This window comes from Artemia franciscana, chromosome 14 (genome assembly GCF_032884065.1).
Source record: "Artemia franciscana chromosome 14, ASM3288406v1, whole genome shotgun sequence".
Taxonomy (NCBI): Eukaryota; Metazoa; Arthropoda; class Branchiopoda; order Anostraca; family Artemiidae; genus Artemia; species Artemia franciscana.
Window position 1 is genome coordinate 32,208,466 of NC_088876.1, and position 22,127 is coordinate 32,230,592.

Sequence of the window (22,127 nt, forward strand, 5' to 3'; positions counted from 1 at the left end):
CGAGTAAGGAAGCCTTGCGGATACACACATAAAAAGAAAATTCGTAGTTCATACTCTTAAAAGGATCGTGGAAAATCCCCCCCCCTCATCGACACAAAATTTGAAATTAATTTTCCCTCTATTTCAACCCGACCCCCGACTATAAGAAAACAATCGGGTGATTTACTGCAACTTCGAAAATACTGATTTAAGAAGAGAAAATATCCCTGAACCCTCTCCCTTTTATTCGAACTTCAGAAATACTGATTTAAGAAGAGAAAATATCCCTGATCCCTCTCCCCTTTATTCGAATTTCAGAAATACTGATTTAAGAAGAGAAAATATCCCTTATCCCTCTCCTTATTCAAATCTCAAATATCGATTTAAGAAGAGAAAATATTCTTGGTCCCTCTTCCCTTAATTCGAATTCTTACCCATCTGTAGGAGTAAAATAGTAAAATATCTTTATTTTTGCTCTACAAATGCTACTTCACCCAAAAAGGAATATACTCTCGATATTCTGCTTGCTACCGAGGTACAAAATACCAAGCATCGAGCTACAACCCACGAGAATTGAAGTTTGATGCCCTACCTACCGATTTAGCCGAGCTTGTTAGGGTTTTCTGCTTTCGGTACATTTATATATAAAATGAGTCTCCTATAAGTGGGGTTCTTCTGGAGTTATGGATATTAGGCAATTCTTTCGCTAGAATGTTGAGTGAAATATACATTCCGCGATAACGAAAAGGCCATTCTCTGCTAACGAAAGGTCATAGTACTCGTAGTAGACATACATAATGGGTATTCATCAGTAAGGTCATACTTTTTTCGCTCACTAATGGTTGCCCGTGCTATTTAACCAAACACTTGGAAAACTATAGGCTCTGTGACTGTCTTAGTCCAACAACTATCTACTTTGGTTCTTCTGCCCTAGGAATGACGTATGGACTGATAATAGATAGACTTATCTATTAACAAATGAACTAACATCATTTTTATACAATCCTAATAAGGGGGTTAATGCCAGATTTGCTTCTCACTCAATTGGACTATCTGTCTTGGCTTTTTCTACAATTAGCCATGACTTGATACCCACAACTACTTGATTGTAATTCAAAATCAACGGAATAACAAAGGGGATATCTAAAAGCATTTCATTGCTAGAATTAAGAAAAGTCTCACATGATCCGATAACATTGGGTCGCCCATCACAAACTATGCCTCAACCAGTCATTCGATCAATCTAGACCCTGAATATTAAGCCGAAGGACCGAAAAATTATCATCCCGTCTAGTAACTCACTTAAATCGGAAACATGCTTACTAGCAATTGATCGGGAAACGCCCGTCAAGGAAGTAAAAATCCCCAGAGCCTGACTTAGAAAAATTCAAGAAAAACGGTGTATCAAACCAGCGCCAAAAAAAAAAACTAAGAGGTAATTGATCAATAATTATATAAATAATTGAGCGATATATATATCGCTCAATTATTATATATATATATATATATATATATATATATATATGTATTATTGAATTTGTTAGTGGCTACCTTAAATCATTAATCTTACTACACAGTTTTTGAAAAAAAAAAAAAAGTATAACGCTTAGACTCCATTGCATTAATGTACCCATGAGACCACCAAGTAAAATTCTTTTAAAATAGCAAAGGATTAAGATTCGAAACTGACGCAAAACCCATGGTGAAGTAGAACGTCGTATAGTGTCCCAGCTTTTGACCTTGATGGACGGTTTGAAGCAACGTGCACATGTCATTGTAATGGCGGCAACTAATAGGCCGAATTCCATCGATCCGGCTTTAAGACGATTTGGACGTTTCGACCGAGAAGTGGACATTGGAATCCCAGATACAACAGGGCGTCTTGAAATTCTGCAAATTCATACTAAGAATATGAAACTGGCTGATGATGCTGATTTAGAGCAGGTTGCGGCCGAAACTCATGGTCATGTTGGTGCAGACTTGGCAGCCCTCTGTTCAGAAGCAGCATTGCAGCAGATTAGAGAAAAGATGGATCTGATTGATTTAGAAGAGGACATCATTGATGCTGAAGTTCTTGATTCCCTGGCTGTGACAATGGAGAATTTCAGGCATGCCATGGGTAAGTCTACTCCAAGCGCATTGCGCGAGACAGTTGTGGAAGTACCTAACGTTACCTGGAATGATATTGGGGGATTAGAAAACGTGAAGAAAGAGCTCCAAGAGCTTGTTCAATATCCTGTTGAACATCCTGAGAAGTTCTTAAAGTTTGGCATGTCACCCTCAAAAGGTGTATTATTCTATGGTCCACCTGGATGTGGTAAAACACTTTTAGCCAAAGCTATTGCTAATGAATGTCAGGCTAATTTTATTAGCATCAAAGGCCCAGAATTACTCACTATGTGGTTTGGTGAATCCGAAGCCAATGTCAGGGATGTTTTTGATAAGGCACGTTCTGCGGCGCCGTGTGTTTTGTTCTTCGATGAGTTGGATTCAATTGCAAAAGCTCGAGGTGGCTCTCAGGGTGATGCAGGAGGTGCCGCTGACAGAGTAATCAACCAAATCCTTACAGAGATGGACGGGATGGGCGCAAAGAAGAATGTTTTTATCATTGGTGCAACCAACCGACCCGATATTATCGATTCTGCCATCCTGCGACCAGGTCGTCTCGATCAGCTTATCTATATTCCTCTCCCTGACGAGAAATCCCGTGAGGCCATCTTAAAGGCAAACCTACGTAAATCACCAATCGCCCATGACATTGACTTGGTTTTCCCAGCTCGTAGTACTAATGGCTTTTCCGGTGCTGATTTGACAGAAATATGTCAAAGAGCTGTTAAAATGGCCATTCGTGAATCTATCGAGGGAGATATTAGAAGAGCTAAAGAGAGGGAGGAGAATCCAGATATGGATATGGAGGTGGAGGATGAGGACCCTGTGCCAGAAATAACCAAGCACCATTTCGAAGAAGCCATGAAGTTTGCTCGTCGCTCCGTCTCGGATGCTGACATACGGAAGTATGAAATGTTCAGTCAGACTTTACAACAATCCCGAGGTATAGGAACTAACTTCAGGTTTCCTGCTGGTGGTGGAGCAGGTGCAGGGCAGCCAACGGGTGCCTCCGGGCAGGGCAACTTTGAAGCTAACGGAGATGGAGACCTGTATGATTGAAGTCCTTTATTTATGACTCTTTAGTTGTTTTTTTTTTCTTTTTGTATGTATCTGCAGTAGCAGTTTTGCAGTATGTAGCAATAGTACTATACCGCAATACCGCAGTAGCCGCAGTACAATACCGCAGTAGCAGTATGAGTTTTCGTATATACATACAATCACACTGGCAAAACAAGGAAGAGGGAGTGGAGGCTTAAAGTAACCGAAAAGATTTCTAATCTAGTAGTAGTGACCTCTAGCTGCACTTTTTCATTTTAACCGGGACGGACCAATGGCTTTATACATATACGCGTCTTAAATCACAATATAACCATAGGATACCAGCAGGCCAAAATTACACAGGCTGTAGATACTACAATGCTGAAGGCAAAAGACAATTTTCAATAAACTCGATTTTCCAACCATGTCTAAACTACAACTAAACAAAAAAAAGAAGTTTTTTCCAACACATTTTTCAAAGGTTTCAAGTCCCTATTTGCCAAAGTGTTGAATCTTGTGTTATTTGCCAGAAGAAAAATCATGGATGCGTGTTAATTTTTTTTTCCTAAGGGTAATTGCATCAAACCAACAGTCATAGAACACTGGTAGAGGGCTCATTTGAACAGAAATAAAAATCAGGTGTCCCTTTTTATTTGACCAAAAAGATTGGACGGCTGCTAGCCCCCCTCCCATGTCCCTTTTTTCCCCAAAAATTGTTTGATCAAAAGTTTCAGAGAGCCATTTTGTTCAGCACAGTTGAAAGGTTCCAAAAACTCTACCTTTACATTTAACATGATCCATGCAGTCCCTGAGGTGGGAATAAATTTCCAGCATTTTTATTGGGGGGGAGGGGGACAAAAGGAGTTCACATTCGGATAGTCGAGGGGCATGGGCTGTGTAGTATGCTTTTCCAAATTATTGGGAGACAATTACCCCCCACCCCCCCCCCCAAAAAAAAAACAAAAAAAAAACGATGCCCCAGCCCTGAGATAAGGTCTGGGGATAAACGCATGCTAAGGATGATAAAGATAATGTATGACCTATGAAAACTAGTTTCATAGCCAAGAAAACAAATAACGGGTGAGAGAATGCATTATACTTTTATAACTTAGGCTATATATTTGCATATTAGGGGGGTGAGGGCAAGGTTAGGTTACTTTACCCCAACGCACCCCTAATGTGCAAATATATGTCGCAAATTATATTATTATATAAATTAAAGTATTTTATTTTGGTCATATCTTGGCATATTTTATTATGATTCATTTTTTTTATGAATGAAATTTATTCATTTTTTTTTGATTCATTTTTTATGAATTATTAAATTATGATTCATTTTTTTAAAAATTATTGAAAATTTAAAAATTATGATTCATTTTTTTTATGAATTATTATTTTATTCATTTTTTTTATGAATGAAAAACCATACAAAACAAAACTGTTGTTAATAGTTTATATGTGTCACAGTGGAACGCACGTTTTCTGCTTACAATGGAGAAAATATTGGATATGGCTATATCCAAAACATTTTCATCATCTTTCAGAGACTTGCGAAAGGGGTCCGGTAGACCAGATTTTAACAGCAAGTTCTTTTGCACTTAGAATGTCATCTCTACTGAACTGGTGTGACATCAGTTGGAAAAATTGGTGAAGCAGAAATATTTCGTATTACTCAAGTTTCATTATTATCCCTTCGGAATCATTCCCAAGATGAAGAGCGTGTGGCTGAGCTGCGACGACTTCTAAGCTCAGGAATGTTTTACTTCTCATGGAATGACAATAATGAGACAAATGACATCACTCTCTGTGCTCAAAGACAAGCTAATGGAGCTCCAACTGACAGCCGTTTTTTCTGGTAAGGAATGTATTTGAAAATTTTCAAGGTGGCGAATATGGTCCACACGTCACACGGTCTTTTTACCAAAGCAGCCACTCTACTACTACTACTACTACTACTACTACTACTACTACTACTACTACTACTACTACTACTACTACTACTACTAATAATAATAACTCACTGCAGCACCAAGCCGCCTGATGCCAACACAGCTACGCACGCTCCTCCTTCAACCTATTCTATTTAAAGCCTCCCTCTTTACACCCTCCCAGGAAGTTCCCATTTCCTTTAAATCTTTGTTTATGACATCCTCCCAACCCAGACAAGGACGACCTGCTTTCCGTATAGCCCCAGACGGTTGGCCAAAAAGGACAATCTTTGGTAATCTGTCATCCTTCATCCGTAGAACGTGGCTTACCCATCTCAACCTTTCTTTCATTATAGCCCTAGAAAGCGGGATTGAACCACATTTTTCGTACAGCCTACTGTTTGAAATACGGTCAGTCAGCCGGGTACCCAGAACAATCTGTAGGCAATTTCTATGGAAAGCATGCTCGGTCTCGCTATTTTTACCAGTGCGCATGCGGACTGGGAAGATTTTAGAAATTGTGCCATGCGTCCCAACATTGGAAACAACGGTTTCATGAAATTCCTTTTTTTTTTGTAAATAGACGTTCTTTTTCTTGCTTCCCTCTTCGGGTTTTAATAGTTTTCAATGGGGTGTTAGGATTTCGGTGAAACGAAAGCTTGGCTTTTTGTAGATATACCAATTTTTACCATGGGTCTTCCCTCATGGATAAAAAAAACCCACTAAGATGCCAGAATTGAGGGAACATTCTGTTGCTTCCACAACATAGATATAGCAACTTTGTGCAATTGTACATTAACCATGGATGGTTCAGTGCTATAATGCTTTGCTACCACTGGGATAGCTAGCACTCGATTCCCATTCGGTACATATTTTAGAATTATTTGAAAGTTTGAAAAACTTTTTATTAGAACAAAAAGTTTTATTTTAATATAGTTTGGAGGGAAGGGTGAGGCTAATGAGCCAAATATGGCCCTAGACTATGTACAAAAGCTTGCTCTTTGTTAAATTACCATTATTAGATATTATGAACCTACGGCTGATGAGAAATCCCCCCCCCCAAAAAAAAATCATAAAGTATGCCATATTAGACATGCCTGTTTATTCAAAGATTAATAATTCGCAAATGGCTAAATCATCGTGTAAATTTGTATGTATATTTGATGCTACGCTTTCATTCTATCTGACACCTGACGTCCATTGAAAACTATAATTTAGTTGATGAGAAAGTAAAAAAAAATCGTATATGTCCCAGCTTACATGTAAATATGCCTGTTCGTTCTTAATTGTTAATACCAGAGAAATGGCTAAATTCACTGTCATAATGGTATATTTTTGAAAAGCCAAGTTTTTATTTTATATAAGCAACACCCCTTGAAAGTTATAAAGAACTTGATAAGAAAAAGTATGTTTATTTACTAAAAAAAGAAAATTACACGAAGCCGTTGGTTCCAATTTTGGGACGATTGGTACTGTTTCTAAAATTTTTACACTGTGCAAGCGCACTGGTAATAGCGAGATGGGGCTTACAAAACAGTTTATGGTAGTTATTTTAAAAATTTAAGCACATGAAATACGACCTTCATAGGTACGGTGGTTTAAATTCATTTACACATTTTCATTTACGCAAATGGGACGTGTGGACAACATTATCCACGCTGAGTGTTTCCAAGTGCTACGTAGAAAATTTTATCCGTTGCAATTTTATGTGCATAATATTGCTTTGGGTAATATATTGTTCAAATATTTATCAGAAATTCCTGGGAAAGCATAAATTCAATTTCCGAATGAGCTTTCAGCAGGTAAAATTCTAGACAAGCTATTTTTGGCTATATTGGAAAGGGGTTATGTTAGGAAAATGAAACTTTCATTAATTAACCCAGGGCCAAAAACATTCTGGGAGGTTATAGCCAAGCTAGGCTACTATGTAAACCCCTAGTAAAATTTTAGTTGCTAAAATTCTAGCATGCGTTTATCCCCAGACCTTATCTCAGGGCAGGTGCATCGTTTTTTTTTGTTTTTTTTTTTTGGGGGGGGGGGGGTAATTGTCCCCCAGTAATTTGGAAAAGCATACTACACAGCCCATACCCCTCGACTATCCGGAAGTGAACTCCTCTTGCCCCCCTCCCCCAATAAAAATGCTGGAAATTCGTCCCCATTTCAGGGACTGCATGGATCATGTTAAATGTAAATGTAGAGTTTCGGAACCTTTCAACTGTGCTGAACAAAATGGCTCTCTGAAACCTTTGATCAAACGATTTTGGGGAAAAAAGGGACGCCTGATTTTATTTCTTTTCAAATGAGCCCTCTCCTAGTGTTCTAGGATTGTTGGTTTGATGCAATTACCCCTGGGAAAAAAATTAACACGCATCCATAATTTTTCTTCTGGCAAATAATACAAAATTCAACACTTTTGCAGATAGGGGCTTGAAACCTTTGAAAAATGTGTTGGAAAATATTCTTTTTTTTTATTTAGTTGTAGTTTAGATATGGTTGGAAAATCGAGTTTATTGAAAATTGTCTTTTGTCTTCGGCATTGTAGTATCTACAGCCTGTGCAATTTTGGCCTGCTGGTATCCTACGGCTATGTTGTGACTTAAGACGCGTATATGTATAAAGCCATTGGTACGTCCTGGTCAGAATGAAAAAGTTTAGCTAGAAGCCACTACTACTAGATTAGAAATCTTTTCGGATACTTGAAGCCTCCACTCCCTCTTCCTTGTTTTGCCAGTGTGATTGTATGTATATACGGAAACTCATTGGTAGTTTCATCTTGTTTAAAGCACTAATTTTTGTAGGAATAAGAGTTTCCACAGCTATTTTATCCGTTTTGGGATTGAAACTAACCAATGGCTAGTAAAGATAACCTGTGGCAGTGCTGAAATACGAACGGTGTATGCTGGCCATCTTCAGGCAAAGACGGCTGTTATATCAAGGCTTAGCTGTGAAAGAGTTGGAACGAGGTAAGTTTTTTTTTCTTTTGCTTGTTGTTTTTTCTCCTTTTCTTTTTCTCTATTTTCTTTTTTTTGAGACTTTTCTTTCGGTTAACGGTCTTTTTTCCTCTTTTTTTTCTTTTTTTTTTGGAGACGTTCGTTTCGGAAGACATTCTTCTTTCCCTTTTTTCTTTTTTTTTGGAGATGTTCGTTTTGAAAAACATTTCTTTTTCCTCTTTTCCTCTTTTTTCCTTTTTTGGAAACGTTCGTTTTGGATGACGTTCTTTTTCCTTTTTTCTCTTTTTTTGGAGACGTTCCTTTTGAAAAACATTCCTTTTCCCTCTTTTCCTCTTTTTTTTCTTTCTTTTTGGAGACGTTTGTTATGAATAACGTTCCTTTTTCCTCTTTTTTCTTTTTTTGAGACGTTCTTTTTGAAAAGTTCCTTTTTCCTCTTTTGTACTTTTTTTGGAGATGTTCCTTCTGGATAACGTTCTTTTTTCCTCTTTTCCTCTTTTTCTTTTTTTTGAAGACGTTAGTTTTGAAAAACATTCATTCTTCGTCTTTCCACTTTTTTTTTCAAGGCTTTTGTTTTGGATAACGTTCTTTTTTTTCTCTTTTTCTCTTTTTTTCGAGACGTTCGTTTTGAAAACCATTCCTTTTTCCTCTTTTCCTCTTTTTTTCCTTTTTGTAGACGTTCTTTTTTCATCTTTTTTCTTATTTTTGAAGACGTTCGTTTTGAAAAACATTCATTTTTCCTTTTTTCCTCTTTTTTTCGTTTTTTGGAGATGTTCGTTCTGGATAACGTTCTTTTTTCCTCTTACGCCTAAAACCACTTTCCTAAATTCAGGTAGCATTTATTTTCAAATAATCAAGGGTATCCTGAGGTTACCATTCACACAGTCCATGGCCTTTTTCAGAGGGACCTGGATCCTATTGTCAAAAGTTTGCTTTTACTGAGAACTTTCACTTCATAAACTATACATAGCGACTAGCTTAATCTATTCGAACAACCACCAAATTTCAGTAACCATGTCAAGTTAAAAAATGATTCTTTTTCGAAGAACGTTCTTTTTCCTCTTGTAGTGTAACTAAAATCAGATAGCATCCATTTTCAGATAACGATGGATTTCGTCATGCTTTTGATGCCTTTGATGGTTTCAAAAGGGGAATAGTAACCTTAGGAAATCCTCAATAGAGGAATTTCTAAGATTGTGATTCCACCCAAGGAAAAAATTCGCTTAGTCAATAGAGTATTTCCTAAGGTTACCATGATGGATTTCGTAAGCCTACAATAATGGATTTCCTAAGGTTACCATGATGGATTTCGTAAGCCTACTATAATGGATTTCCTAAGGTTACCATGATGGATTTCGTAAGCCTACAATAATGGATTTCCTAAGGTTACCATGATGGATTTCGTAAGCCTACTATAATGGATTTCCTAAGGTTACCATGATGGATTTCGTAAGCCTACAATAATGGATTTCCTAAGGTTACCATGATGGATTTCGTAAGCCTACAATAATGGATTTCCTAAGGTTACCATGATGGATTTCGTAAGCCTACAATAATGGATTTCCTAAGGTTACCATGATGGATTTCGTAAGCCTACAATAATGGATTTCCTAAGGTTACCATGATGGATTTCGTAAGCCTACTATAATGGATTTTAAGGTTACCATTCCCTCAAGGATAAAAAAAAATCGCTTACTCAATAGAGTTGATAATAAATAAATAGATTTAAAAATCTGTAAAAGTAAAATAAATAAAAGAAAATAGTTTTTCAAAGCTATTCACCTAGTTTTCAGCTTGTCGCAAGGTTACTGATGGAAGATTAATTTCATATTTTCTGTTGATGAAATTATTTCAGGTGCAGGTTTTTATTATGAAATTCATAGTCTCGTGAAAACCAGAAATGCATGGATAAGTCCAACTTGGCTGTTGAATGAAAAAAGGAGAAGCTGCTAGAGGGAAAATATCAGGGAGAGAGGGCTTTGGAGAGAGATTGACAGGAATGCTAATAAATCACTGGACCTGGTGGTTGATCTGAACGAGTGGCGTCTTTGTGTATGTTCTCCCACCTCTCTTCCCCTCTTTCTCCTTCTCTCTCTCCCTTCTCCTCCTCTTTGTTTCTCCTCTCTCTCCCCTCTTTCTCTCCCCTTCTCTATTTCTGCCCCCCTCTCTCTCCCTCGATTCTCTCTTTCTCTCCCTTCTCGTTCTTCCCTCCCTCTCTCTCTATCTTATCTCTTTTCTTCTATCGATATATCTGTCTATGTACTTACATCTATCCTCTCTCTCCTCTCTTTCTTTTTGAAATACCAATTCAGACTTTTGAGTAAATTTATAATTTCTGGTGCTCCTCTTATAAAAAAATAGTGTTATACAAATATAATTAATGACACCGGGCTAATGGGCTAATGAGTGACACCAACAGCAGATTTCTAATTTTCTCATCATAATAATTGCTAACTTCTTCTTTATGAATGAGGTCAGTCTGGACTAAGTTGTCAGGAGCTTGTTCATTCACAGACTTTCTTAATAAAACACATTCAGTTTCCTATAGGCTATTTAAAATGCACTCCCAACTTGATTGTATTTGTTAGAATTTAAACTTACTTATCATTCGAGTCGGGAAGCTGTTGTATTAAGACAACATTCCTTATATAATTTGAGAAGTTCAGTTTATTGAATTGCAATCGAAAAAGTAGAGTGCTTAACTATACCGTCTTAAGCCTTTTTTCTTTAATAATTTTAGGATCTATGTAGGAATAGCGAATTAACATATATATATACTATGTTAACATGTTACTATATTAACTATAGTATCATGTATATAATCAACAGGTACCTACGTAGTAATTTATTTGACGGCCGGGGAAAATCCGGATATTTCATGATGTCCTTGCTCCAAATAGTCCCCTGTGTGTGTGGCAGCGTGCCGCCATGCGAAAATAAAAGGGGTAAAATATCAGTTAGTATTTATACTTAAAATCTTTACCTTAAAGTGGTCTATGCTTGAATATATCTAGAATAGCTTTTCGTTACATTTTATTCTGTTTTCAGAGGAATTGAATTTTTGTCATTTACAAATAATATAGGTAACTTATAAGAGCGGAATCGGGTGCTAATGTTGACAAAAAAGGATGTCAACGCCATCTAAAATTTGGGGTCTCTTAGTATGTTCCCAAGCTTTGTAATCGTTTTCTGTCAGAAGCTGAGAATTGATGACTACACTAACTTTACCAACTACATCTATTAAAAATAAGGTTTCTTATTGTTATACTGACATAATTGCACAGAAAAAAAATTGCACTCAAATAAAGTTCCCATGCTCTTTGGTCCGTTATATAGTTTTTTGAGTGGACCCATTTAATTATGATAAATAACTTAATCTATAATGAAGATTCCAGTACCCACTAATTATCAATCAATGTATTATGTTCTATTTAAGTTGCTATTCCTATTTCCTGTATTCTCTTTAGTTTTATCCTAATGACTAATGACTAATTGACTAATTATCAGTCAATGTATTATGTTCTATTTAAGTTGCTATTCCTATTTCCTGTAATGTCTTTAGTTTTGTCCACATGCGTTCTATCTCACTTTAAAACTCCATTCCCGGCAGTGCTAATCTAAATCATTCCTTTATATTTTTAGGTCTTTCGGATGTTTGTTCATGTGTATTATAATCTCTTTTCTGACTCTTATTTGCTTTGTACTTTCTCAACCTCATTTATTTCTTGGTAAGGAATTGTTTCTAAGTGAGGTTGGATGCCTAGTAGTCACATTGCTAATTTTTGATTACCTGAATTTTTTTCCCCTCTTTTACTCACCCTTCTTCTCAGCCTCATTTATTGCCTGGCAAGGAATTGTTTCTAAGTGAGGTTAGATGCCTAGTAATCACATTCCAAATTGTTTGATTACCTGAAATCTGTTTTTATTTTCTCCCGTTTCTCCATTTTCTCCTCTTTTACTCACCCTTCTTCTCAATTTCATTTATTTCCTGGTAAGGAATTGTTTCTAAGTGAGGTTGGATGCCTAGTAATCAGAGAATATAATAGTAATCACATTCCAATTTTTGATTACCTGAAATTTGTTTGTATTTACATACGTCTTGTACGCTAAACAGGGCAGTATGTATACCCTCTACAAAGCTAGCAACATTTTTTTTCTACGATTTTGTTGGTTTCTCGGGGCTATGAAAATGATTCGATAGGCGTGTATGTGCAATTGAAATTACGGATTTTTTTTTTTCTCCCTGTGCTATTTCTATTTGGAGATGTAACACGAACCATAATTACTTAATATAAGTGAAATCCCCTCATTTGCGGCTTATTATATGTTAGTGTTTATTAACTGCTGGCCCTGTGTTTCTTATATTTTATTTTGTAAGTAAGAGGGCCATTTAGTCGGAGTTTATTCTTGACTTCGGCAACTTGTGTCAATAAGATGATTTTTTTTTTTTTTTTTTTTTTTATCTGACGAATAATGTTGTTTTGCCTTTTGACAGGTTCAATGTTCGTGGAGTGAATGATGACGGAAGTGTTGCGAATTTTGTTGAAACGGAGCAACTTATTTATGTTGACAATCAAATAACGTCGTTTCTTCAAGTGCGCGGTTCTGTTCCTCTGTTTTGGGATCAACCAGGAGTACAGGTATTTCCGTTATGGAGCGTTGCCTAGAAATTCTATTTTTTTTTAGGGGGAGGGGAGCTCTGTTTCAGAAATTTTGCGGCCGCCGGAACCAAATTTACGCTTTGTCAATAACTCGCTAGGCAATATCCTCTGAACAGCTAACTATCTCCTCAGTTCGACAATAAAGACCTGAGATAAACTTATTTAATATCAGCATTATTTCTTTTCCTATTTAAATACTGTGGAGTTGAATAGTTGAAGAATAGTTTTCATAAAAATTATTTTTGTGTTTTGTTTTCTTCTCTTTTTAACTATCCTGGACGGGGTGAATAATTCCTAGAAATTGTCAATCACTCTTTTGACACCCTCTTTGTCAATAACTCGCTAGGCAATATCCTCTGAACAGCTAACTATCTCCTCAGTTCGACAATAAGGACCTGAGATAAACTTATTTATATCAGGATTATTTCTTTTTCTATTTAAATACTGTTGAGTTGAATAGTTTGAAGAATAGTTTTCATAAAAATTATTTTTGTGTTTTGTTTTCATCTCTTTTGAACTATCCTGGACGGGGTGAATAATTCCTAGAAATTGTCAATCACTCTTTTGACAACCTCTTTGTCAATAACTCGCTAGGCAATATCCTCTGAACAGCTAACTATCTCCTCAGTTCGACAATAAGGACAATCTATGTCAACCTTGAACCGGTTGATTCTTCAAGATAAATTTGACAAGTTTTTCTATAACAATTTACGGTTGTAAGTAGTTTTTATGTCTGTTCAGGAAGGAAAAAAAATTCACATTTCAAAATATAAATAAGATAGATAGATGTTTATTAAAAAAAAAAAAAATCCTATCACAAGTCCGGAAAGGCTGAATTCACATTTTGGAGCCGTAACAGAACAATATAAGCAAAAAAATTCATTAAAAAAATATGACAATGAAAAAAAATAGCAAACAAGGTCAAATGAACAATATCAGAATGACAAGCATTCCTTAGTCAAAAATAACTGTCAGAAATAAACTAGTTGACGAAATCTAGAGATCGCCACAATGGTTCAAAAAGAGAACAAAAAATGCTACCAAATGAAGAGATCACAAAATCCTAAAATAAAACTTTAAATTAGCAAGTGCATCAAAATGAAATATTTTAGGCCCCTGGTTTTATTGTTTAGTCTATTCACATCTGGAAACTGGAATCTTTTTTACGGATTTTTCTTTTGGTTCTTTAAGATTTTGTAATTATTAAAGATTTGTTTCTTAACTATTGAATAAAATTTTAACTAATAAGATTTTTTTTGCGTAAGTTCTCCCCATACATGACGCATGAAACAAAGAAAAGAAAGGATATAATAAATGAAAAATAAAATAAAATAGGTGAGAAAAAACGAGGGTTTTTCAGCCAGTAGTAAACTATGAAAACGAAAACAAGCAAGTATTTCGACGAGGTCCGCCGCCAAGTCGTCCTCAGTGCTCAGAAAAAAAAAACAAAAAATAAAGACAAAATCTAACCTTTTGGCGTCCTATAACCAACTATCAATAAATAAATGAAACTCAAAACGAACAAATAGCCGAGTCAAAATCGAAACGAGCTAACAATAACATGAGTAGGGTTGACAACCCCCATGCCTTCTTAAGACCAGAACATAATTTATAATGTACTGAAAAAACAAACAAATGACGGTGGATTTGTCAATTAAATTGACATGTACTGACAATTTTTCTTTAAAGTTTTGATAATTTTTCGTTTATGAAAGTAAGGAAGGTGAAAACAAAAGTTCGTTACATAAGTTAATTCGTAAGACGTATATTTATTACTAATAAAAACATTCGAAAAAAAATTAAAAAGTTCTAGTTGTATTTTTAAATAACCATCTATATGGAGATGTAACAAGAACCATAATTACTTAATATAAGTGAAATCCCCTCATTTGCGGCTTATTATATGTTAGTGATCCGCCTGAATCAGACCAAGCTGAACAATACATTCATTTGCGAGATGCAGTTATAAATGACGGTAATACCACAAACGTTTGAAGATTAACAATTTTACCTTCGTCATATGCTGGCAGTCCCCGTCATATGCATGAACATGCTTAAGATGCTATTGCGTATGTTCGTCTCTATGGTCGTCCAGATTTATTTATTACATTTACATGTAATCAATCTTGGGACGAGATACTGCAGCTTTTACTTCAAGGACAATCGGCGGTTCATAGGCATGACATTACGGCCCGTGTCTTCCGGCAAAAGTTGAAATCACTGATAAACTACATAGTAAAACTTGAAGTATTTGGGTCAGTGCGATGCTGGATGTCCTCAGTGGAATGGCAAAAACGAAGTTTGCCACACGCACATATACTAATCTGGCTACATAAAAAAATTACTTCGAACGAAATTGATGATGTGATTTCCGCTGAAATACCTGATAAAAATGTCGATAAGGGGTTACATGATATTATTGTAAAAAATATAATACATGGACCTTGCGGTGCACTGAACGAAAATTCACCATGCATGGCCAAAGGAAGGTGCACAAAGCAATATCCTCGACTTTTAATATCAAACACAATTACTGGCAATGATGGTTACCCACAATATAGAAGAAGATCTACTGAAGATGGCGGTAAAACATAGATAATAAAAAAGCGTAACGGTACCACCGTCGAAGTAGATAACCAGTGGGTTGTTCCATATTCCCCATTATTATCAAAAACATTTAATGCACACATAAACGTTGAATACTGTAACTCCGTAAAGGCAATCAAATACATATGTAAATACGTCAACAAAGGCAGTGACATGGCAGTTTTTGGTTTGCAGCCCGAAATCAAAGATTTCGACAAAATCGTACAATATCAGGCTGGAAGATACATAAGCAGTAATGAAGCTGTTTGGCGAATTCTTTCATTTCCGATACATGAACGTAGTCCAGCTGTTGTTCACTTAGCGGTACATTTACAGAATGGTCAACATGTTTATTTCACGGAAACCAACGTGCAACAAAGAGCTCTGAATCCACCGGATACAACATTAACAGCTTTTTTTTCGCTTTGCAAAAATGATTCTTTTGCAAAAAACTACTGTATACTGAAGTGCCTTCGTATTACACGTGTAATACTAAAAATAAAGTATTTGAACGTAGAAAACAGGGTAAGTCAGTCGACGGCCAACCTACCATCTTCAAAGATACCACGATAGGAAGACTCTACACCGTTCACCCCAATCAACATGAATGCTTCTTTCTACGCCTGCTTTTGGTGAATGTACCCGGTCCGACATCCTTTGAGTATTTGAGAACTGTAAACGGTACTATACATGACACTTACCGTAGTGCATGCCAAGCTCTGAATTTATTGGAGAATGACCAACACTGGGATAACTGCATCAATGACGCGTGCGAAACGTCAACCCCAAGTCAAATTCGTGCATTGTTTGGCATCATTTTCACAACTTGCTCTCCATCAGCTCCGACAGAGTTATGGGAAAAATATAAGTCAAAAATGTCCGAAGATATACTCCATCGAAAACATTTTGAGACGTCAGATATGACTTTTGATTTTACATCAGAAATTTATAACTACACTTTAGTTATTATAGAAGATTTGTGCGTACGTATGGCAAACAAACCTCTTCAGGATTTGGGAATGCCTTCACCTAACCGTATCGCTGCTGTTTCGACATGTTTAGAATTGGATCGTGAACAAAGTTACAGTACGAGTGATCTATTGTCGTATGTACAAAATAACATTTCCAAGTTAACGTCGGAACAAAAAGACATTTATGATACGATAATGCATTGTGTCGATAACAACGTTGGAGAAATTTTCTTTTTGGATGCGCCAGGAGGTACTGGTAAAACGTTTGTGATAAAACTGATTCTGGCATCAATTCGATCAAAAAATGATATAGTGTTGGCAATTGCTTCGTCCGGAATAGCCGCAACATTGCTGCCTGGTGGAAGAACTGCTCATTCCGCTTTGAAATTGCCTCTGAATTTGCATTCTACAGAAACTCCCACGTGCAATATTTCCAAATCATCTGGGATGGGTAAAGTATTGCAGCAATGCAAACTTATTATTTGGGATGAGTGCACAATGGCACACAAAAAATCACTCAAGGCTCTGGATCAATGCTTGAAAGCTTTGAGAGGGAAGTCGAAACCCTTTGGCAGCACATTAATATTGCTTGCGGGAGATTTCAGGCAAACATTACCTATAATACCTAGATCAACTCCTGCAGACGAAATGAATGCATGCCTGAAAAATTCTAATTTATGGGCACACGTAAAAATATTAAAATTAACTACAAATATGCGTGTCCGATTGCAAAACGATGACTCTGGTCAAACATTTTCACATCAATTGCTGGCAATTGGAAACGGAAAGCTCCCAGTAGACTCAATTTCAGGACGTATACAACTACCTGCTGATTTCTGTATTAGTGACGTCCAAAAATGAAATGATTGAAAAAGTATTTCCGAATATTCTAAAAAATTATAAAAATAATAAATGGCTAAGTGAAAGAGCGATTCTCGCACCCAAAAATATAGACGTCCACGAAATCAACAATATTGTTTTGACCAAGATTCGAGACCAAGCAGTCCTTTACAAGTCAGTCGACACAGTTTTGGAACCAAATGAAGCGGTTAATTATCCATCTGAATTTTTAAATTCCTTAGATCTTTCAGGGTTTCCACCCAACGTGCTACAACTAAAAATAGGCGTACCAATAATACTTTTAAGAAATATCAACCCACCAAAGCTTTGCAATGGCACGCGACTTGCCGTAAAAAAACAATGGAAAACCTAATAGAGGCCACAATCCTGACAGGGCCTTTTGAGGGTGAGGCTGTTCTTATTCCTCGCATTCCCATGATTCCAACGGATATACCTTTTCAATTTAAAAGATTGCAATTCCCAATTCGATTAGCATTTGCAATCACCATTAACAAAGCTCAAGGTCAATCATTAGAAAAATGTGGTATAGATCTTAATACTGATTGTTTTCCCCATGGACAATTGTACGTTGCATGTTCGAGGGTCGGTAAACCTGACAATCTATTTATATGCAGCGACAATTGGACAGCGAAGAATGTTGTGTATTCGCAAGTTTTACGCAGTTAATTTGTATTGTATCTATCTATCTATCTATCTATCTACATAAAAACGAGTTGTGTGTATGCATGTTTGTTTGTTTGTAAAAAGAGCGTTTGCATATGACGTCATTATTAGTACTTACGGCTTTGTATATGCACAGACAATAGGAAAGCCAAGAATGTTGTATATTCGCAATTTTTACGTAGTTTGAAACACATATATAAATCTATCTATATTCACAGGTGGGACACAGGGACACAACTACAATGCCGCGTAACTAATATGGCGCGTAACGACTTACGCACACGGGGTGGCGCGAAGCGCCACCCCAACAGCTAGTACATATATATATATATATATATATATATATATATATATATATATATATATATATATATATATATATATATATATATATTCACAGGTGGGACACAGGTACACAACTACAATGGCGCGTAACTAATATGGCGCGTAACGACTTACGCGTGCAGGGGGGGGGCACGAAACGCCCCACCAACTAGGTGTTGGGGTGGTGCTAAGCGCCACCCCAACAGCTAGTATATATATAAAAATAAGTTGTCTGTGTGTGCGTGTATGTGTGTGTCGAGTGACGTCATGTTTGTGTGTCGACTGACGTCATGATTGTCGACTGACGAAATTACAGACCAGGAAATCGGGACACAAATGACGACCGGGACACTGGGACACAGGGAATATAAATGACGACCAGGACACTCAAAGAGAAAGCGACCGGGACATAAGGAATGTTCGATTAGCAATCACCATCAACAAAGCACCGGGACACAAATGACAACCGGGAAACAGGGAATATAAATGACGACCAGGAAATAAGTAAAAAAAAACTAAGAAAACTAAAAAAAACGAAAAAGAAAAAAAAGAAAAACCAATAAAAAAAACTAAAAACCGGGACACAGGGAATATTAATGACGACCGGGACACAGGGACACAACTACAACGGGGACACCGGGGGGCACAGGGGGATATATAAATGACAATGGCGACACAGGGAATGGTCGATTAGCAATCACCATCAACAAAGCTCAACGGCAATCATTAGAATCATGAGGTATAGATCGGAATACAGATTCTTTTCCATGGAAAATTATATATTGCATGTTCAAGAGTCGGTAAATCTGACAATCTATTTATATGCACAGACAATGGGACAGCGAAGAATGTTGTATATTCGCAAATTTTACGTAGTTAAAAACACACATATATATATATATACTAGCTGTTGGGGTGGCGCTTCGCGCCACCCCAACACCTAGTTGGTGGGGGCGCTTCGCGCCCCCCCCAAGCCCCCCCGCGCGCGTAAGTCGTTACGCGCCATAATAGTTACGCGCCATTGTAGTTGTGTCCCTATGTCCCACCTGTGAATATAGATATATATATATATATGGTTTTAACTACGTAAAACTTGCGAATATACAACATTCTTTGCTGTCCCATTGTCTTTGCATATAAATAGATTGTCAGGTTTACCGACTCTTGAACATGCAACATATAATGGTCCATGGGAAAACAATCTGTATTCAGATCTATACCTCATGATTCTAATGATTGCCCTTGAGCTTTGTTGATGGTGATTGCTAATCGACCATTCCCTGTCCCGGTGTCCCGGTCGTCATTTACATCCCCCTGTTTCCCCCGGTGTCCCCGTTGTAGTTGTGTCCCTGTGTCCCGGTCGTCATTTATATTCCCTGTGTCCCGGTCCCGGTCATCATTTGTATCCCGGTGTCCCGGTCTGTATATACATTCGTTTTTTAGTTTTGTTTTTCTCCTTTATTTTTTTCCTTTTTTTTTCTTTTTTAGCTTATTTAGATTTTTAGATTTTTTAGTTTTTTTTATTAGTTTTTAGTTTTTATTTCTTTTTAGTTTTTTTGTCCCGGTCGTCATTTATATCCCCCTGTTTCCCCCGGTGTCCCGTTGTAGTTGTGTCCCCTGTGTCCCGGTCGTTATTTATATTCCCTGTGTCCCGGTCGTCATTTGTATCCCGGTGTACCGGTCTGTATATACATTCGTTTTTTAGTTTTGTTTTTCTCCTTTATTTTTTTCCTTTTTTTTTCTTTTTTAGTTTATTTAGATTTTTAGATTTTTTAGTTTTTTTATTAGTTTTTAGTTTTTTTTTCTTTTTAGTTTTTTTGTAGTTTTTACCTTCTTTTTAGTTTTGTTAATTTTTTTTTTTACTTGTGTCCTGGTCGTCATTTATACTCCCTGTGTCCCGGTGCTTTGTTGATTGCTAATCGAACATTCCTTTTGTCCTGGTCGCTTTCTCTTTGAGTGTCGTCATTTATTTTTTTCTTTTTTAGTTCTTTTAGTTTTTTACCTTTTTTAGTTTTTTTTTAGTTTTTAGTTTTTTTAGTTTTTTACCTTTTTTTAGTTTTTTTAGTTTTTTTAGTTTTTTAGCTTTTTTATTTTTTTTATTAGTTTTTAGTTTTTTTGTAGTTTTTGCCTTTTTTTTAGTTTTTTTAGTTTTTTAGCTTTTTTATTAGTTTTTAGTTTTTTTTTGTAGTTTTTGCCTTTTTTTAGTTTTTTTAGTTTTTTAGCTTTTTTATTTTTTTTATTAGTTTTTAGTTTTTTTTGTAGTTTTTGCCTTTTTTTAGTTTTTTCAGTTTTGACGTCACCTGATCCAGTTTTTTCAGGTGACGTCACCTGATCCACGATCCACAGATCCACAGACAACTTATTTTTATATATATAGATAGTTTTTTTTTTTTACTTATGTCCTGGTCGTCATTTATACTCCCTGTGTCCCGGTGCTTTGTTGATTGCTAATCGAACATTCCTTTTGTCCTGGTCGCTTTCTCTTTGAGTGTCGTCATTTATTAGTTTTTTCCTTTTTTTTTTAGTTTTTTATTGGTTTTTACCTTTATTTTAGCTTATTTTTCAGTTTTTTCCTTTTTTTTATTTTTTTTTTATTTTTTATTTTTTTTAGTTTTTTACCTTTTTTTAGTTTTTTTAGTTTTTTTAGTTTTTTAGCTTTTTTACTTTTTTTTATTAGTTTTTAGTTTTTTTTGTAGTTTTTGCCTTTTTTTAGTTTTTTCAGTTTTTTTTTAGTTTTTTATTGGTTTTTACCTTTATAGTTTTTTTAGTTTTTTAGCTTTTTTATTTTTTTATTAGTTTTTAGTTTTTTTTGTAGTTTTTGCCTTTTTTTAGTTTTTTCAGTTTTGACGTCACCTAATCCAGTTTTTTCAGGTGACGTCACCTGACACATCCATCCATCCATCCACAGACAGACAACTTATTTTTATATACTAGCTGTTGGGGTGGCGCTTCGCGCCACCCCAACACCTAGTTGGTGGGGGCGCTTCGCGCCCCCCCCCCCAAGCCCCCCCGCGCGCGTAAGTCGTTACGCGCCATAATAGTTACGCGCCATTGTAGTTGTGTCCCTATGTCCCACCTGTGAATATAGATATATATATATATACAACACCTAGTTGGTGGGGGCACTTCGCGCCCCCCCCAAGCCCCCCCGCGCGCGTAAGTCGTTACGCGCCATATTAGTTACGCGCCATTGTAGTTGTGTCCCTATGTCCCACCTGTGAATATAGATATATATATATATATATGGTTTTAACTACGTAAAACTTGCGAATATACAACATTCTTTGCTGTCCCATTGTCTTTGCATATAAATAGATTGTCAGGTTTACCGACTCTTGAACATGCAACATATAATGGTCCATGGGAAAACAATCTGTATTCAGATCTATACCTCATGATTCTAATGATTGCCCTTGAGCTTTGTTGATGGTGATTGCTAATCGACCATTCCCTGTCCCGGTGTCCCGGTCGTCATTTACATCCCCCTGTTTCCCCCGGTGTCCCCGTTGTAGTTGTGTCCCTGTGTCCCGGTCGTCATTTATATTCCCTGTGTCCCGGGTCCCGGTCATCATTTGTATCCCGGTGTCCCGGTCTGTATATACATTCGTTTTTTAGTTTTGTTTTTCTCCTTTATTTTTTTCCTTTTTTTTCTTTTTTAGCTTATTTAGATTTTTAGATTTTTTAGTTTTTTTTATTAGTTTTTAGTTTTTATTTCTTTTTAGTTTTTTTGTCCCGGTAGTCATTTATATCCCCCTGTTTCCCCCGGTGTCCCCGTTGTAGTTGTGTCCCTGTGTCCCGGTCGTTATTTATATTCCCTGTGTCCCGGTCGTCATTTGTATCCCGGTGTACCGGTCTGTATATACTTAGTTTTTACCTTTTTTAGTTTTTTTTTAGTTTTTAGTTTTTTTAGTTTTTTACCTTTTTTTAGTTTTTTTAGTTTTTTTAGTTTTTTAGCTTTTTTATTTTTTTTATTAGTTTTTAGTTTTTTTGTAGTTTTTGCCTTTTTTTTTAGTTTTTTTAGTTTTTTAGCTTTTTTATTAGTTTTTAGTTTTTTTTTGT

General features: G+C 36.3%; 2 protein-coding genes across 2 annotated transcripts in view; both read left to right on the forward strand.

Annotated features, from left to right (window-relative positions):
• The first annotated feature begins 1,676 nt into the window (after window positions 1–1,676).
• LOC136035588 (transitional endoplasmic reticulum ATPase TER94-like) lies at window positions 1,677–3,231 on the forward strand. Its single transcript, XM_065717466.1, has one exon. The coding sequence runs from the start codon at window positions 1,723–1,725 to the stop codon at window positions 3,145–3,147; it is 1,425 nt and encodes a 474-aa protein (XP_065573538.1). The 5' UTR covers window positions 1,677–1,722; the 3' UTR covers window positions 3,148–3,231.
• A 1,470-nt stretch (window positions 3,232–4,701) lies between these two features.
• Window positions 4,702–22,127, forward strand: part of LOC136035589 (synaptojanin-1-like) — a 43,334-nt gene continuing 25,908 nt past the window's right edge. Inside the window, exons 1-3 of the mRNA XM_065717467.1 lie at window positions 4,702–4,981; window positions 7,853–8,017; window positions 12,498–12,642. Coding sequence (XP_065573539.1) covers window positions 4,881–4,981; window positions 7,853–8,017; window positions 12,498–12,642 — 411 coding nt within the window. The 5' untranslated portion in view covers window positions 4,702–4,880. The remainder of the gene's footprint in view (window positions 4,982–7,852; window positions 8,018–12,497; window positions 12,643–22,127) is intronic.